Here is a 20,184-nt window from a genome sequence, read left to right as displayed (position 1 = left end):
AGTGTCCGCAGGCTGCACAATTCCTACCCTTAGATGTCAGCAAGCAATGAGCTGATGCATCAGCTACAGCTGTCACTTGCTGCCGCTTTTCTCTTTGCTACCGTTTTTTTGCACTCGCCGTTTGACTTCTTATTCATCTCAAGGTCGACCATTCGCTTTCATTTAAATAGGTCGAAAGCATATTTATTTTGCTGATCTTGATCATTTCTGTAATGTGTGTGTATTGTTAGGACTTTATTTTACCCAGTGCCATTTCTTCCTTCCAATTCAAATTTAAGGTTTATCTGTTACAGCTCCCCCCTTTTCACAGGATCTATCATTAGGGTGTTGTGATGTAGGGTTCTTAGAGGTCCAAAGAGAATTGGAGAAAGGCATCTTATAATATTATGCCTCTTCTTTCCCTAGTGCAGCAGCACACACTGGTCTGTTGCTACTCTCTTGCCCTCCAAGTTCATATCAGAGGTTTGCTATGGAATTGAGGTCAGGACTTTTAAGTAGGCCATGATGTGAACTTAGTGCTATTCTCTGTGAACCACTGCACAACTCTGCCAACTTCCTGTTATAGCATTATTGTGCTGGCAAAATGTACCACTGAATTTAAGCTTACAATATCTCAAATCTGTAAGGTCAGCCATGTTACCAATTTAACAAGAAAAGCACAGGCTATTTCGGGCAATTTGTTACCAGCAGAAGGTGTTTTGTACAAATACTTTTGGCACTATAGTATAGGAGGCTTAGATGTTACCCTTTGAACATAAGGAAGGTGTAGGGGAAAAAAACAGCAGAGCAGCCGAAGCTGACTTTTGAGGTTCCTCCAAGATGGAATTCTGGGATTGCTGAGCCACTGGGAACTGAACAAGCAGGTTGGGTTGAGCTGAAAGTCTCCCTGTGGTTTGTCTCTTAGGTTCTACTGGCTTGCACAGAGCTCTGAAGTGGACTATGGGATTCAGGACTTGCTGCAGTTAATGTTCTGTTGCTTTTGGAAGTTTCCTACAGCTCACCCCGCCCCCCTCCAGCACATATACAAGCAGGAGTGCTATAAGTGCTAGGGTACTGTCTTCTCCTTGGCTTGCTAATGTTAATATTCAAATTAATATGCGTGTATTGCCCGGGGTCAGCAGCCAGACTAGCAGGCTTTGTTTGCATTCTGATATGAGAGAGCTCGATTTAATCTGATGGGTAAACAAAGCATTCTCCACCCTCTTCCAAGGTTTTAATACTTTTTCTTTTTTTCTCCACAATTTCTCCTATTGCCTTATGTTTCAATCCTGCTCTGAGGGGGTCGTGTTTATTTGTGCAGCATACAGTGTATTTTTCTATTATTAAAAAGCGATATGAAAGTAAAAATTAGAACATGTAGGAGTTTAATCCAAATCCCTTTCTCTGATCCAGCTTCAAAGTAGTCTCGAAGTGTCATTCAGAGATGTGAAGTAGATATCTGCGAAAATATATTCAAACAGGAATGGGTTCTATTAGAGTTGAATACATATGTATTCGTTTTCCTCCTTAATACAGCCTCCTTGTATAGCGACAGTTCTGAGAGGTTTAGCACTAGTGTGTAATTGTCCCTTTTGTAATGCCAATCCAGATGACCAGTTTCAATACCTGTGCCAGACTTGGTGGCATACTAAGGCAGGACTGTAAAAATACGGATGCTTAAGCCAGTGGAACTGAAGCATTGGTCTGAATTACAGGTATAGTGTCTTACAACCCTAAGACTGCTGTGTCAGCCCAACTGTGACCCAATATGGTCAATAGGGCCATTTTCAACTTAAGAGACAATATGCATTCGCTTGTATTTGCAGTTATGTTGGTATTTATACTGAGGTCCATCATTTCCCACTGGCAACCAAAGACGAACAGTCCAAAATCATGTGGTTTCAGGAGGCCCTGTGTGTGTGTGTGTCTCTTCTGTCCTGCTGAGTATAGAAGCATCTTGCAGAGAGTTGAAAAATTAGGCTTCAGACTTCAGTCCACTGGAAAATAAGTCTGGATTCTACATTTTACGTTGAGGCAGGTCTGGGCCAAAATTCTTCTTGAAGAGACAGAGAGCAGCTAGAGTGGTGTAGAGTTAATCCATTGGAAGCTTGGCCAGCTTTGAAGGACCCTGAATGATTTTCCCCCTGGATCAAGAAAACAGTCCCCATCAACCACTGGGTCCCTCAAATTTCTCAAATTTAAGATCCGAGCTAGAAAATGAGCTGTTGTCCCCCACCCAAAATATTTCAGTAATGAATAGGGATCGCTGCTTTCTCCAAACCTAGAGGCTGGTTACGGGAAGTGGTTCTGTGTGACACAAACTCGGATGCGCACAGACAGTAAGTTCGAGAAAGGTTAACTTTTTTTGAGATGTTGTACACATCTGTCTAATTTGCAACAGGGGTTATGTAACTGACAGCACTGAAACGGACGTAGGTGTAGGGAATGGGCCCCCAAGGCACAGTTGTGACCAAATAAATTTCAACAGCTTTGTGCCTAACATGGTGTGGGAATTCTCTTTTTCCCAAATAGTACCTCGTAAGTGTATCATCTTTTTTTGTCTTAGTTTTTTTTCCTCTTGCATTATTTGCTAAAGATGTGTAAGCATTTGTTCACAACTTTGTTATTTATATGTGGTGGTATAATATATTATAATAATTTCAGCTAATAGGAAAATATACATGTAAAACTCAAAATTAATACAAAGTGGATTTATTATTATTTTATTTTATTATCATTTTTGATATTAAATAAACACAACTTGTATTGGTTTATCACATATCTCATCTTCCTTTCTGTAGTTGATTTTTTTCAGTTTTTGTTCCGGATAAGCTGCATTATTTCCTTAGTCAGTTACCAGAACCCTGGCCAAAGATGAGCAGTGCCATATATCATTTGACAAAATATGTGTCCACACGCCCTTTATCCGCTTGGGGGTAGGTTTTTTCTTCCCACTGATTCCTAAAGATGAAGAGAGACCCATTGAACCATGTTCAAAGGATTTCACAGTTCCCATTCTTCTTCCATTTCAAGGAAGGGAAATCCTCTAGCCGAATTAGGCATTCAGTCTTTCCCAATGCAAAGAGATGCCCAATCTGCCACAGTGAGGTGGGGAAGCAAAGTAAATACAAAGTCAGAGCAAACAACCCAAAAGAGGGCTCAGTTCACTTCTAGTCCCCATTATTTGGCTTTTGACGTAAATCGTGGTAATGATCGGCACCAAAGCATAGAAGGAAAACACACTGTTGGATCTGCATGACCTTAATTGTTTTGAAGTATGAGGTGGACATTCTTCAGTCCCAATCAAAGTATAGGGGGGAGGGGGTGAAGTTAGTCGCCAAAGCTGAAAAGCGAGTTGAATGGATGATCGCCTTGAAAGGAACGTCCTCAGTCTTCCAGACAGCGTAGACAGTGGCACAGCTGAGGAAATGTGTTTGAACACAGTAGCTGATCTCCAGAAACACTGACAGATTTGCACGGTTACTGTAACTGCACATGGATTTGCATTGACTCCCTGACTGGATGTGTCTAAAGGGATTTACAGTATTAACTGTAGGAAATGCTTCTTCACACAAAGAGCTGTGGATGTGTGGAACTTGCCTCATCATGGTCTGGCGTTTGATCCACATGACTACTCTTCCTTGGCCGATATGTTCTTAAGTATCTTCTTAAGTGCAGTATACGTTTTTTTCATTTGTTATAGAGTTTTGGTTGTGTCGTCTCTGCTTTCAGTCAGTGATTCCATTACAAAATTAAGCAAACAATGCACCTGATTGAAGCCTTATTTGAGAAGCATCTTACTTATGTATTAACCAATCTTGCCTCTGCCAAAAGCTCTCCTTTTAGAATAGATATAAAAAGCTATATCATTCAATTTTGCTGCTATGGTCTTCAGAACTATTATTGACGATAAAAGCCTGATACTACCAGGCAAAGAGCATGAGAGGCATAAAGTCAATTTTTCTTGCGCTGTCCTCTCCACATCCTACTGCTCTCTTCTTGTCTTTCCCATCGACTGGAGCCAAAAAAAAATGTCAATATTAGATTTGATTTGTCCAAACATTCAAGGGCTCAATTTTTTTCTTTCCAAAGCGACATGTTCAGAAGAAGACAAGTTCTATCGTCCTTTGAACGCTTTCCCTCGGAATTTGCAGCCTCATCTGATTAAAATGCGACAGAAGAGATTATTATTGACAAGTTGAGATGGCTGAGACAGTTTTGAGTGCAGTACAGTTTTGTTTGTTAGTATTGGTACAGATACCACTAGTGGGATTGAGAAACCTCTGCTGTGATGCCTTCTTTAAACACATAAACTATTAATCATTCTTACTTGTGTCTATCCTTGCATTGTCTAATAATATTAATAACACTCATTCTTACTTTTTTTATTTTGCACGTTCAATACTAATACACTTCAAGTGAAGATTAATAAAATGCTAGTGGTGGAGGTATTACAGAACTCCCATTATTGGTTTCTGTTTTGACTTTGCATAATAGAGAACAGTCATTGGAAATTCATGCCTTAATGAATGCATTTCAATCAGAGTCTGCACTGTCAATTAATTGTGAGATGAATACTTAGAGGAGGCGGTGGGTGATGCAACAAAGATACCATCTACTATGGTGGTTAATCTACAGTTTTTGATGACTGGCCTTTGTAATGGTAATGGGGAAATATACCCCCAATTATGACTTATTGTATTGCCAAAAAAACGATAACGGAGATTCAAAATGAAAAAGTAAAATGGGAGAAATACAATAAAATACAATAAATGCTTGAAAAAATATAATGCATATTAAAGTAGCACAGCAGCACAGTCGCCCAATCATCCATATTTTTTCTTCATTATAGGGGGTGAGCAAGTGCAGGGGAAAGAGGAGGGTATGTTTGAGTGTGAAACAGAACATCTTTTTTGTTTTTACGGTATAGACCTGTGCCATATTCATCCTACTCTTTAGATCTTTAAATGTATTTAATCAATAATTCCTACAAAAAAACTACTGTACAGTACAGGGGACATTGTCCAGAATCCTGTACTCCTTACAGCAACCTACAAGCCACATGACCTGCCAGGTTATCCATCTGTACCACCCGACTGTGCCAACGTGGCACTTGTATTGTGATGTATTGTGCTTCCAAACCTCCCCCTGCTGAAAATGTCAGTGTCATTTTATAGCCTGGGGGGGAATATGAGGAATGGGATGTTGTCTGTAAGATGTTTTTTCTTAAACAGGGAGCCTGTGGTGGGTAGTAGCTACACAACGTAGAATGACAGTGCAGGTACGGGTGTGAACAGGCAGACGTACCCTTGGGCTTCCCATTAGGGTCGTTTACACACAATATCACCCCAGAAGACGAGGATACTCGATTTACACTGTCAGTCTTCATCTCGGCCCCCATGCATCTTCATTCTACTCAAAATGCTCTGCTGCTGCTCTGATCGTCTGAACTATTGATCCACAAGTGCCCTACAAATTGGAAATCACTAGTAATTTTTTTTTTTTGCACCAGAATCAATGCTTGCTGTTTACACCTATGGCCATTGGTCTCATTGCAGATTAGACAGTTGTCGCATGGGCACACTGTTCATAACGTGATGTTGTTCTTGTTCAAACCTCATCGCGTAGATGGGACCAGTGATATGGCTGTTGCCATTATTGCCAAGCCACTGATGTATGTGTTTCTGTGAAGCACTCCTTTCCTGAATGTACACCACATATATTTATATAATATAAATAATGTGTGTGTATATATATGCAAATCTGAACATATTTGTCAACATGTTAAAGGTCAATTGAACAGTTTTTCTTAAAAACATAATCCATGAAAAGCTTTTATTTCCTTACAAGTATTAAGATGATGTAGATGTTGTTTGTTATACAGTATCAGCGGGGCGGGGTTGCTCCCTGTGTTTGATCTACTCTGGCTGGGAGAAAAGGGCAAGGTTCCAGTGGTGCTTCAGAAGATCAGAGACAGGGAAGATGTGTTTATTTATTAATCATTAAAATTACAGCTTACATAGAGCCTTGTGTATATGTCAAAATCCTGACTGGCACAAAGTTCTCCATACATTATGGGAAGAAAGAATAAGGGGGACTAAAGACAAAACCCTTGGTAAAATCCCAGGGGGTTTAAGGGCTTAGTGTACTTGGTGTGCCTACAAAAAAATGTGAAAGTCCTTAATCAATATAAATTAATTTGCACAAATGCTTGTTCAGCACATAGAATTATGGGGCCGCATGGGCAATCTAACCAAAACACAACTAAGCAATGGAAGAATTAGCATGCACTATTGACTGACATGGAAATATATCAACCCTCTCAAAAGGAAATGTAATGTTTTATTTTCCTGTTGTTTAATGGCAACACATTTTCATCCCGAGTGCAGACACTTTGTCACACAACATTAGAAGTGTACTGTCCTCTGTTGTCCATTCAGTCCTGATCATCTCTCAGTGAAGATGTAAACTTGCAATCTTTCTTCGCTCTCTTTTGCCAAGTTCATCATATTATACAAGGGTACTCTTGCCCTGGAGCACACTAAAGTCTTCTTGTTTTGCTCCCAATTGAGGACAGATTGATACATTGTTGATGACTGAGCTGAATTAACGTTTCACTAAACATTTCTTATTTTGATCAGATGAAAAATAATGATTAAATATAGCTGGTTAAACCACTTAAGGCTTCAGTTAATTAGAAGGAAAATCAGTCCTCCAGGATGTGAGTTGAACAATATTTCTGATGTTACCAAAGTGAGGTAACTGGAGAGACCAGTGCTTTTGAAAACCTGTTGCTGCTGTTTTTTTGTATTTTGTATTTTTATTTTCCCTGGCTGTGTGTTCAGGGTCATGATCATGGCAATAATTATGATGTCATAATTAACATGATCATAAACCTGCCTTGGTGTAATACAATAATGCATCGCCGCAATGTTTCCTGGACTTCAATGTCTGGGTCTAGCATCTCTGAAAATTTTAAATGTGTCAATTCAGGTGTAATTCCAGATGTTAGAACATTCATCCTTAAAATTACTTGAGCAAAACAGAAAAGCTGCCAAGGGTGGTGACTTACACAACATAACGAAGTCAGCAGCTTATGACACAGTCTTTGTTGAAATGTAAAAGGAGCTAGACGAAATCATATTTTGTTTTGGTCTATTTTCAAACTAGTTCAGACACGTTCCCAAGACGGTTACATCAACCACAATCACAAACTGGAGACTGGAAACTCGTTACTATGCCGTTCTCTAAACAAATGGTGCCCAAGCTTTTAAAATGTAAATAATTGATCCTGGGATGTTATAAAGTAAAATAAAGTTATGGGTCCATATCTTAGTACAGTGTTGTTAGCCAGGCTAGGGTTTAAAAACAATCCTTTGGAAGAAAAATCCCACATCTGGGGTTTGTAAATTGAGGTTTTTATTTCTTCCAGAGCCTTAACCCTGGCAAGAAAGTAAGCAAATCTATGACATTGATTTTGCAGAGATGAATTCCTTTTTTTCGGGATAAAACCTAAATAAGTTTGAGTCAGCGGACGTTCTCCTCTTGCTTCATTTCCCGCTCTCCTTGTTGCATATCCTTTTGTACGCATTTTCTATGTGAGGCTGTCTCATTTCTGTGGGGAATAGGTTTTGTCATGTTACCAAGTTATAAATCTTTTCACTGAAGAATTCTTTATGCTGATTATCAGGAAAGCGTGTGGGAGAAGCTAATTAGTTTCATACAAAGCTGCAAAAGTCCATCTGAGAGAAGGCAGCATACGTGTGTGGTAGGGTTATCATTCCTGTGTAGGGTTGCCAACTGGTTTTATAATAACTACATACTTCTGAGACTAGACAGATTGTGAACATGGCCTCTAAACAGAGATAAATTGACCTGTAAATAGAGCATTAATCCTTTCCTAAATTGATAGTATTGATTCGTTTCCAAAAGGCAGCATTACAATAGTCTTCAGTAACATGAAAATACTAACTTCATTATTTTGTGTTTTTTCATTATACCTGTGTTTTAATTCTGCTATTCTTTGCAAATACCATGATGCTAAATTTGTTATTGCCAAATCTCCCTCATAAGGCTATCCCGTATATAGACACACTTTCCGACATTAATAAGTAATATCGATCATCTGTGTGTGCAGTCAGCTCAGCAGGAGGTGTTTGAAAACCATGTGTCTGCAAATAGTGAGACAAAGCATTTAATGAGGGGTTTGTTGATAGTGAATTGCATTTAATAAATTCTATTGTCTAGTGGTTAAAATGCAAGTTCTGGGATTATTGTAGTCACAAATGGGAGCCTGTGACCGGCCCTGTTGACCTTAAATATAAGGCACTGTAATGCAGCACTGTGCAATTAAGAAACATTAATTGCAATGATTTAGTGCTCAATTTAATCAGTGCCGATCTTCTTCAATTTAGAAGCACTCTGAGCAGTCTTAAAACATCTGGGTAACATGAAACCAGTTGGCTATGTTGCTTCTGGAAGACAAAGTACAGGTCCAGGGCATTAAACATATACTCCTCAGTTCTGGTCCTTGAGAGCCACACTGTTGACCAGTTTTCAATCTACCTGGCCCCTTGATTACAAAATTGATGGCTTTAGTCACCAAACTGGAATTACTTGCTTATTTCTGCTGTTGATCATCATTCAAAGAGACCTTCTAAAACCTACTGGTCTGTGACCCTCGAGGACATGCAGTTGAAGTCATTAAAATAAATGCACAAGTCTGACTACTGTGCAGCATAGCCAAGAAATTAATGAGATCCTTGAGAAAGGCAGGAAACATGAGGGGTGAAAGCTCAGAGCTTAATTCCACAATTGGATGTCTGGATTTCTCAAATGGAACAACTAATTGATTGTTACAGGACAATTAGGCAGGACTAGAGAGATAAGGCTTCTATCAGAGCATGGGGAATCAGCACCACAGCCTTTCGAGGCAAAGTAATGGCAGTACTGCATTTAGAATCAGCTTAGAGAAGAATCTTTTGTGCAGATGTGCTTTTTGAAGAACCAGGTTAGTCCTTATATTGTACACGCTGCTCTGGATCCAGTCTGGGCTGCCCCATAGCTGACTGTAACTGGGATTCCCCATGGGGGGTGGCACGATAGTCCTGCCAGGGTTGGGTGGGACAGGTTTGCCAGGGCTTGGTGCTTATTGGCCAATACTGTGGCTTAACCAAGTGTCTGCGAGCTCTGAAGTGTTATTGGTGGGCTCTGCATCGTACGCTCGTGTGCTGCTTGAGCTCCACTGTTTGTTTGCTCTTGCTCTTAGGCATGTCTTGCCATGGAGTTTGCACGTTCTCCCACCGTCCTGCCAGGTGATTTTTCCGCAGGGGCTGCAGTTTCCTTCCCCTTCCAGAAGACATGCTGCTTACTCAAACTCATTTGTCTTCTCAAAGTGACCCTGTAGTCATTTGAGCATGGTGGGCATGTGATGACCTGGCATCCCATCCAGGGTGTACCCTGCCTTGCACCCTGTGTCTGCCAAGTTAGGCTCCGGCACACCATGGTCCTGTACTGGTTGAAACAGTTTCTGACATTGGTTCGCTTGTGCAAAATGACTAATTAGGGCCCTTATTAATCCAGTTAGTGTTTCAGTTAACTAACAAAACTCTGGAATTAACTTGAGCAGGTTATCGAAGGTTAACAATAATTTGACACTGTTGAAGAGGCACTTCATACAAGATGAAATTTCTTGGTACCAAATATTTACTTTGTGCTTTTATTCAAACAACCAGTTACGAAAGACAAAGAGGAATGAAAACCAAAATAGACCATATCATGGTGTTGAGGGTAGGGCATGAGCTGTGTTAAATCCCAAACCGGTATTACTAATCCATCTCCCCAAGGCATGTTCTTTTTGACTTTTTGGTTTCTTTTTCTTTTTCTTCAGTCTATGTTTCTGAGTTCTGCGCTAATATTTGTTTGGTGCTCATTTATGTCCCTGTAGAGTTCTATGGCAGTTAGCTGGGAGTGCTCTGTTCCCAATCTATTGTTAATGGCATATGTGGCTATCAATCGTGGCCAATTAACCATGAAAACAACAATGGAGCAACAGGGAATCCTGCTGAACACATTACAATCCAATACAGCGCAAGCCAGGTGCTAAATTACAGGAGAAAAGGGGGAACTTGTTTAAGCTTTTTCAGTTCCCGTCTGAGATCGTAGGCTGTCCGGCAATAGGAGCAGCTCTTGTACTCGTGATGTAAATCTGCAGATAGGAGACTCTGAGTTGCAGAGATCAGTAATATCAGTAACATTCTCGTGAGTTTTACGGTGAATTATCATCCTCTAGAGAATCTAGAAGATTGAGATATCCAGGACATGGCATTCTATTCTCCTCCAAGGAAAGCCCATCCTACCCAATGTCCAGCCAACCTAAACAAAAGCAGAGAGCCCTTTCACTCTAGTTACAGAGGGAACACCCCAAGACTCAATCAAATCTAAGCCCCACTGATAAGAGTGGGCTGATAAAATGTTCTGAGGGATTACGTTCAAATACTGGTTCTGTGCGAGGAGGGAAAAATCAAACTTTCTGTTGCAATTCGGATGCCTTAGCTTGATTGGACGGTGGATGTGGTGAGCTCCGAGTTATTCTGGGCAGTGGGGCTTTTTTTTTAATCAAGCAGGTTGGGTGCTTAATGAAAAAAGATAGGGGAAAAAACGCAGCAATAAAGAGGATGAATGGCAGAGCTGCGGGGCCCTGAGACAAATAAATAAATTGCCATGAGCAGAGTGTGCCGTCGCACACGCCTCTGGTTATTGCTTTGTCTTCGGTTTTGTAATGCGAATTGGTCCCCGGGCCCCAAATTGAGGGCGAGTCTCCTTAAGCTGGGGGGTGGTCAGAGAGGAATAGAAGTGACAGCATAAAGTTTTCACCGTATTGGGTAATTCATTGCTAGGTCTGGTAAACTGTATATACTGTACACACAAACCTATCCCATCTCTGTTTCTCGACAGATCGTTTCAAGTTATTTTAAGCCCGCCAATTAGGATCTGTCCACTCGCTCCAGTTCCCCCCACAAGTGTGCTTGGAAAAGCACTGTAGCCTGCATTCTCATGCCAAAGTCAATATGATCGCATTTCCAAGCAGGAGGCGGACAAAGGATACTTGTGTCCATTTTTGACTAAGGAAGTCTGCCAGTTCCTGCAAGAAGAACTGGGTTACTTGTGGGAATGTGGATCATATTATTAGTTGGGTTTTCTTCAATTCCTAATTTGTAGTATGCAGTGTTTTATACACTATTGAATTATTTTGCATGGGATTAACTGAAATTAATACAAATAGATAATAGTTTAATTAGTAGTATTAGCAGAAGTGTTACAATAGTGCAATGTCTTAAACACTATTAATAACGAAGGTTTATATAAAACCTGTTTTTCAACCGTTGTAGTTTAGAATGAATCTCCCAAGAGTGTTCTCAGGTGGTATTTATGCTTGATTAATGAATTGCAATGACCGATGACAGAAAAAGCTGAAATAACATTGTACAAATGCCAAAATTTACACACACAGCTGGATGTGAACCAAGAGATTAAATAACAAAGATAAGTATCAATAACTTTTACCCTTAATTTTGTTAAATTGATGCAAAAAGGGCTGATGAAAAATGTATGTACTTAAGAAAGAAGGAAAAAAGCTTGGTAGGTAGATGTTATTTCACTTAATAGCATACACAAATGGAAATTGAATGAATGTAATGATGGAGTCCATAGTAAATAATCTACACAGACTAAATCCCACAGGAAAAAATAACTCACAAAGAGGAAAATTGAACAAACACCCACTATAGTTTTATATAGTATAAATAATGGGCAGAATCTTTTTTTTTCAGTATACCTCATCTGAAAGCTACAATTGAGAATGAAGACCTCTGTTAATTAGGGTTAGGATTTAGACACATCCTTCAGTAACAGAATAGTAGGGGATAGAAAATCAGTGATCCCATGAGGAAATACACCCTTTCATTATCCTGTAGGTGCTCTAGGCCTAAATTATATGATTGCTGTAGAAAAATACAATTAGATGCTAACTGGTGAGCCTCCAGTTTCCTTTATGAAATCAGAAGAACTCAAATTTCAGTATCTGATTTGGCAAAATTTCTGTAAGCAATGGTTGATTGATTTAGAGCTTGAGAGAAGCAAGACAGGGTGCCAAGGAGCTGGAGTGGCGGTGTCCTTTTATCTCATTGGTTGTGGCCAAAACATATCGTCTACACTATGGTTGGCCACCCTCCAGTCTTCAGGAGGTCCCCAGTGTCCTGCTTTTTATTCCAGCTGAGCTTTACCAGAATTGTACTAATTATTCTATAATTGCTTCAGATACTGCTTGATGTTCACCTTCAGGTCCTAGATTGAGCTGTCCCCGGTCTTAATAGTTAATATTTGGGTGTAGTCTGGGAAAAAGAGAGATACTATATTGAATTGCCCCTTTTTTAAAGCACAGTTGGATTTTATTTGGAATCTCTGCTTATTTCTGTCTCCGTCAGGCAGTGCAGTGGTCAACGCAGTCAACAGTTAACTGTTTGTTTGCAGATCGCAAACGCTTTGAATGTGAAGGTCGGAGCTGTGATTTGATGGCTGAGCCAACCGGTCATAATGTGTGCGGGGTTGTTTTAGTTTTGCTTTAGCATGTGTTCAAATGCGATAACATTGTTCTCTTGGGAAATGTACTTTTAATCTTGACGCCCTATTTCAAAGGGAAGTTGAAATTTTCACTCTTGCCTGGGTTTGTCACTGAGCAATTGCTAGAGGACATTGCTTATTCTGTATGAATGTCTTAATATATACATTGGATGCCAAATGAGAAATCGGTTCCGATTCTTTAAGGTTTCCTGCAATGTGTGCTTTCAGTGAATCTGTACGGTTATCTTTTTATTTAGTTTGTTATTGGGTTGTGCGTTACTGTTCAAATCCCCTACCACAATAAAAAACAACTTTGAGTGTAAATTCCTGCAGGCTAACTGTAAGGGAATGAAAGTTGCACACACAGAGCCTCATTGAGCTTCACTAATGGGCTTCAGAGTATTGTCCACCAGTTACAACCCCCCCCCCCCCCAAAGCAAAGCAAGCTAAAACAGGACTATGGAAAGCGCACAGACTGGACGTTCTACCATCTGCAACCAAACTGAAAATGGACATGTTGTAGCTGTGGTATTGTGTGAGCAGCTCCAATAATTTTCTGATCTGATATTTATGCAGCTCATGTAGTTCTAAAAGCAAGCCGAACTTGAATATTGATGTGTTGACATGTTTCCCCACAAGTTGTGTGATCCTCCTTCACGGCCACCTTTTGAGACGTTGGTGGGGATACTCCAATCCGGGTTGATCTACACATTGTGTAAGAAGTTGCAGTCTGTAAGATATTTACTGAGCAAGATCTTCAGGCGTGTCTATTGATCAATCTCAACACATGTAGAGTATACTCACAGCATACGCAGAACTAGTCGGGCATCTAGAGCATCTAATTAGTCCGCGAGACCAAAGCTCGGAAGTTGTTGACCACCTGTATCCTCCCCTCCCACCCCCCAGCTGTGATTTTAACTTGTTTTAAAGAATATCAAAGAGGATGAAAACTTCCTAAGAAACCCCAATTTACTTTTTCTGCAGCAGGTTCTATCTCTCCCAGCGACACACATGTGCCGATGGATTCTCACGTGCACCACACCCCTATTCAGGAGAATTTTCAAAAGGGATGAGAGAAGACACTGGTAGCAAAATGATTGATAAAACTCCACGTGCATTTCCGAAAGGGGCAGCAACTGGATTTGTTATATTTTACATATAGGAATGACTTTGCAGACAATTTCTTATTTTACCCCTTAAAAACTCCATCCTTTTCTGTTTCTGTTATGTCTTTGTCTAACACACTGGTCCTGAGACACTGTTACTTCACTGAGCTAATGGCGAGGAAGGGTAGGAAGAAGTGAATTAGGGTTTCACTGTCCTTTGGTGAAGAATTAGGATTTCTGTTAATGGTGTCTATGAGTTATGGCTAGGACAGTAATTTCCTTGCAATGATTTGTTGGAGGTTTTCATTTACCAGACTCCCCTGTAACTGGTGTTACGGTGATGAATTTTGCTTCAACAAGAAGGAGGGGGGAATCATTAACTCCAAACATGGCGGGAGCTTGTCTTTAGGGGCAAAACAAACACTTTCAATTGCCCTTGTATAACACCTGTGAAAGAGTCTGAAACACGGGAACTTTCTTGCTAAGCTGCTGCTACACCACTAGAGGAATTGAAAACAAATACCTACCGGTTCTCGACAAATCAGTGGGGAACAGACTGTTGTTTGGTGGTCTCTTTTACCATTGTACAGAGGTTCTTAGATGCACGTTGTATTACAAATTGTGTTAAAATATCATTAAGCTGACTGATTGCCTTAAACACTGTATCTGTTAAGCTGTTAACAAAGTATTTTTTTAATACAGAGCATTAAGCCCAAACAAACAACACATTCCAACACAAGTCTGGGGGGATTTGTACACTACTGCAAATCCAGAGGAGTGATGTACAACAACATGCTCATTCCTACACTGAGACCTGTTACTGTCTCCCTCTCTCCACTCATATCCTAATACAAACAGATGCCCAGTTGTTGGCAGTCTGCTTGAGCCAAGACATGGTAATCTGTAAATGAAACCAACTTGACTATTAATGATTGCATTTGAGAGCCATTAATGTCTTGAAGTGTCAAATGAATTCTTCAGAGAGTGGACATTCTTGGGAAAAAAAAACATAAGGCATGAGCACAACCAGTGAGGATATTGGACTAAGCAGGTTCTGGTAGAAAGCGTTCAGGGGCTTTTCATTCTTGTCTTCCAATTAATGATCAAGGGAGGCAGATCCACGATGCACGTCCTTGAGTCTTTTGATTGTCATTGCATTTGAATAGACCAACATTTGCTTGAGAATCGACCTCATTGTTCATCACTCAAGGCTGTTCACAAAGACAATTGTCAATTTGAGCCAGAAGCAGAAAGACGGACTGAGTCACTGGAAAAGATCACATATAGGTAGGCAAGCCATTGCACTCCAGAGACCACATGGAAGAAAGTACATTCATGGGCGAAACACCTTCATTTTGAGATGTTAAGGAAATGTAGTTTTGGGGTGTGTGTAGCAGCATCCCCTGATATTCACTTGGTTGCTGCTGTTCCTACAACTACATACCAGCATCTCTTCAGGACAGTATTTGGTTTTGGTCCAGGACACAATCAGCAGGGACTCGTTCAAAATCAGATGTGTGTTATACATGGGTCGAGGAATTGTACATAGATACATATTATAGAATGGTTTACCAAACACAATGCAGACCATAACAACACAACAATTGGTAACGCTTTAGATTAATATCACATAGATACTCAATTGATAATCTATTAGCATTCACCTACTTTCTAAATAAAGTTCAACAGGGTGTAAATGTAATCTCTCTCTACCAAAACCTTTATCAGCATGACAAAAACGTAAAGTTACAAAATGGCTCAGCCCTCTGAAGTGAAGATATCAAACCTATAAACCCAGTTATAAGAAACAATTGGGGAAAACTTTATCACACTTTTAGATGGACGAGTGATTTTGTAACTTGATGTGTTTTTCATGTCGACAATTTTCACGTTGGTATAGATGGATATTATATTAACATTCTACGAAACTGTAATTATCAAGTAGTAATGTTAATTAAATATCTATTTAATATTAAATTGGGCCATACAATCTAAAGCATTAACTTTAATAGTTAAAGTTTACACCAGGAAGCAAACACACTACAAACAATAATAATAATAACAAAGGAATCGCTGTAAACCTCTAGAGTTTCGTTTTATTTCTTCTTGAATTCAATGTAGGTCAGCTCCATGATAGTGACTCTAATCTATGCCATTAACAGACAGAATAAAAGTCTCTGTAAATTACCCAGGTGATAAAACACTATGGTGGCAGAAGAACTGCAAATTGTCACTGTCAGAGTAAAGAATAATAGAATAGATTAAGGAAAGAGGCATGCGACTTTGTAGTGTGCCTGTAACAGATAATAAAATTTCTTGACTGTCATGTTACCAGGGAGAGCGAAGTTATGAGCATTTTATGTTAGGCTATGAGTGAGATTTATTGCCGTGTGTAAATCGTGGTTTTGTGATGAAGGATCTGAAGGGAAAAAATTAAACAGGCCCCCACTTCGTTGGCTCATTGTGTTTGAACACATTTTGAGACATGACCAAGGTTTGCGACTCCCCTTGGTGCTCAGGTTGGACTCTATTGGCCAAAATATGTAGCTTAGGGCATATTAGAGAAGTGTGGCTGAGCACATCCAGTGTAGGGTGTTCTTGCAGTCAGTCAGGGTTTCAATGCACATGCTTCCCATCACCGACCCCTGTGGCTTTCACAGAACTTGTAATCTTGCAGTGTGACCAGTTGTGCTATTTGATGCTGACAGCGCATGCTTTAGAGAGTGTGATCTTCATCCCTCCTGATTAATTTATGCTCACTCTGGACTACATACAGTACTGTGCAAGTTTTAGGCAGGAGTGAAAAAAAGTAAGAATTCTTTCAAAAATAGACATGTTAATAGATTATATTTATGAATTAACAAAATGCAAAAAGTGAGTGAATAGAAGAAAAATCTGCATCAAATCGATATTTGGTGTGACCACCCAGCATCAATTCTTCCAGGTACACTTGCACACAGTTTTTAAAGGAACTTGGCAGGTAGGTTGGCCCAAACATCTTGGAGAACTAACCACAGTTCTTGTGTGGATTTAGGCAGCCTCAGTTGCTTCTCTCTCTTCATGTAATCCCAGACGATGATGATGATGAGATCAGGGCTCTGTGGGGGCCAAACCATCACTTCCAGGACTCCTTGTTCTTCTTTACGCTGAAGATAGTTCTTAATGACTTTCACTGTATGTTTGGGGTCGTTGTCATGCTGCAGAATAAATTTGGGGGTAATCAGATGCCTCCCTGATGGTATTGCATGATGGATAAGTATCTGCCTGTACTTCTCAGCATTGAGGAGACCATTCATTCTGACCAAATCCCCAACTCCACTTGCAGAAATGCAGCCCCAAACTTGCAAGGAACCTCCACCATGCTTCACTGTTGCCTGCAGACACTCATTTGTGTACAGCTCTGCAGCCCTTCGGCGAAAAAACTGCCCGTTTCTTTGTGCTTCTTCAAAAGAGGTTGGACAGCACATCAGGAAACCCCTGTCTGCCTTGAAATGTCTGCCTGGGGGAGACCTTGCTGATGCAGTATAACTACCTTGTGTCTGGTTGCTGTGCTCAGTCTTGCCATGGTGTATGACTCTTGATAGTAAACTGTCTTCAGCAACCTCACCTTGTTAGCTGAGTTGGGCTGTTCATCACCCAGTTTTATTCCTCCTACACAGCTGTTTCTGTTTCAGTTAATGATTGCGTTTCAACCTACATATTGAACTGATGATCATTAGCACCTGTTTGGTATAATTGTTTAATCAGACACCTGACTATATGCCTACAAAATCCCTGACTTTGTGCAAGTGTACCTAGAAGAATTGATGCTGTTTTGAAGGCAAAGGGTGGTCACACCAAATATGGATTTTATTTAGATTTTTCTTCTGTTCACTTACTTTGCATTTAGTTAATTGATGAATATAATCTATTAACATGTCTGTTTCTGAAAACATTCTTACTTTACAGCATTTTTTCACACCTGCCTAAAACTTTTTCACAGTAATGTATGTAAGTGGCTGTTTCATTGAATGCCAAAAAGAAAAAAAAATGAATGGGTTGTCCATTACGAAAACAAGAGTTGAATGTTCCTGGAGGATAAAGCTAAGGTGAAAATGTCAACTTGTCAACTGTCACTTCTGAGGGAGTTAGGTTCAAGATACGGGATGTCTCTTCACCAGATCTGCTTTCCCTTTCCAGGTGCGAGCCAGTGCCATTGCCCAGGATGCTGACCAGAACTACGACTATGCCAGCAACAGCGTCATCCTCCACCTCGACGCCGGAGATGAGGTGTACATCAAGCTGGATGGGGGGAAGGCCCACGGCGGCAACAACAACAAGTACAGCACGTTCTCGGGATTCATCATCTACGCGGACTGAAGGGGAGGAAAGGGGGAGGCCTTGACATCAAGAAACCCTTCTCTGACTCTCTCTCTCTGTCTTTCTCCCTTTCTCTCACTCTCTCTCTCTAAATCGAACTCCTTTTTGTCATGAGGGTGCCAGGGAGGTTGGAGTTGGTGCCGATTCCCGCAATGGATTTTTTTTTTTTTTTCCCGGGGCAAAACAAGTCACGCCAGACATCCAGAGTTTCCCGGACTACTGGAGAGATTAAAAAAATAAATAAAATCAGACAGCCTCCAGATAAATGACAGTGGTGTTTTTCCGAATTCACTTTCGATTTGACTTTGTTGACAATTTCCTTCTCTCCTGTCCCACGCATCTTCCCAGCATAGCAAGTATTCCTTTGTCAAACCAGGTGAAATAGGGATGTGCATTAAAAATAATATATACTTCGATTATGTTGTCTCCTTCCTTGGTCCCCCTTGATGTCTTTAAGGGTTGGGGTGGTTATACTTTGTGTGGATAGAGATCTGACCTAAGATTCAGTTAAAGCAGGTTTGGAAGCCCTCAAGAAAAGAAGTTCAATCCTTTGCAGACTGTTCTCTTTTATTTTATATTGAGTTTTTTTTTGCATAGCACACAGTGCCATCCGGTGGCTACATATTGTCATTAAAGTTTTCTTTGAATGTGATGTCTGCTGTAAGCACATGGCGCCAACGTTGTGGCTGAATGTTGTCGATGCAGGACATATCTTAAAGAGAAAATGTAGTGCTTGCCCACCTGTTCTGTGTATTAGTGTCACTCCAAAAAAGGGAACCTGCCCAGTCTGTCAGCATCCCCCTCCCCACCTGTCTTTCCTGTATTGATTATGGTCTACTGTATGAACTCTATGGTAGGCTCCATGTGAATTATCTGTTTCTAGTTTTTACTTAGAGATCCTTGTCATTATAAGTCTCATGACAGTATATCTTGTAACATAGGCTTAAAGGTAGTAATGGCACACAGGAAAATAAGAATAAAATGAGTACATATATACACCAACTTTGATCTACCCTAATAGTGAGCCAGCCTCAATCAGCCTTCAGGTAATAGTCAAGCTTATACAATACGGTCAAGAAGCTTTCAAGTCTTATGACTCCAGTTGGATGCTGGGAGTTTCCAGTTCTAAACGTTTTTTTGGTTTTGTTTTTTCCACAAAAGTCCCATAAATTATTACTTTGGTAGTAAAGGATGTTGAACCCTCACTCACCAACATTTTCTGGAATGTTCCCTTACCAAGTTGATCGTTTCTTTGAGCATTGTGATCGGAAAAGGTAGCATTCAGAGCTGAAGAACCGAGAGACAGGAGTCCCAGGATAGTTCGATAGCCCTCGGCAATCACTGTTCCTTGGTGAATAGGAGATCCCCTCACCCAGTCCCAGGGGCAGTTGTCTAAGAGCTTATTGAGGGACACTGTCCATGTTTATACAAAATATCTGAGGTATATTTACTTGACCTTGTCAGTTCCTGTCCCAAATGAGTCACTAGGGGAAACTTGAGGCTTGAAAAACACACTGTTGTTGGACTGTGAAAGGGGTAGATTGTTCTCATTAAGACGGATCAGCCCATGTAGAGCTAAGCAAGGTGTAAATGATTTGGGTCCAAGTCTAAGCTATCCATTTCTTCCAAGCTCCGCAGCCACACTGAGTTAAATGAAGAGACTTCTGATCAGAAAATCTGGTGCAAATCAATGCCGGTGCCATTACTACCTTCATTTTGACAAATATAAGCTTCAGCTGATCACAGATATTTTATTCAGCTGATGAGATTACGAAGGGGGTGGGGTGGGGCGGTGCTCTCTGAATGCAGAAAGAGATCAACTGCTTGTCAATGAAATCTGTAATGTTTGTTTATTTTATTTTTGGGGAATTGTTATTAAATAAATTTAATAAATAGCATTTTTCGGAGTCCCTTTTCTCAATCAGTTATATGTATATGTATTCTTCCTCCTCTGCTTTGTCAATCTCTAACTAAACTATTTCAAATCAACAGGTCCTTTTTTGGCATGCCATCTTCAGTTTGGATTTCAGAAATGTTTAAGGGTATGTGAAACCTAAAAAGACATTTGAAGAAAGATTCAAGTTGATACATAAAGAGTTAAAATTGCAATTGGCAGAGT

The 20,184-nt window shown here is 40.2% G+C and overlaps 1 protein-coding gene across 1 annotated transcript in view; it reads left to right on the top strand.

The window, feature by feature from the left end:
• c1ql1l2 (complement component 1, q subcomponent-like 1-like 2) overlaps positions 1 to 19,960 on the top strand; it is a 34,247-nt gene extending 14,287 nt beyond the window's left edge. Inside the window, exon 2 of the mRNA XM_066698492.1 lies at positions 17,886 to 19,960. Within this exon, the coding sequence (XP_066554589.1) occupies positions 17,886 to 18,065 (180 nt within the window). The 3' untranslated portion in view covers positions 18,066 to 19,960. The remainder of the gene's footprint in view (positions 1 to 17,885) is intronic.
• Positions 19,961 to 20,184: the final 224 nt, after the last annotated feature.

This window comes from Amia ocellicauda, chromosome 3 (genome assembly GCF_036373705.1).
Source record: "Amia ocellicauda isolate fAmiCal2 chromosome 3, fAmiCal2.hap1, whole genome shotgun sequence".
NCBI lineage: Eukaryota > Metazoa > Chordata > Actinopteri > Amiiformes > Amiidae > Amia > Amia ocellicauda.
This window is presented reverse-complemented; position numbering and strand designations above follow the sequence as displayed.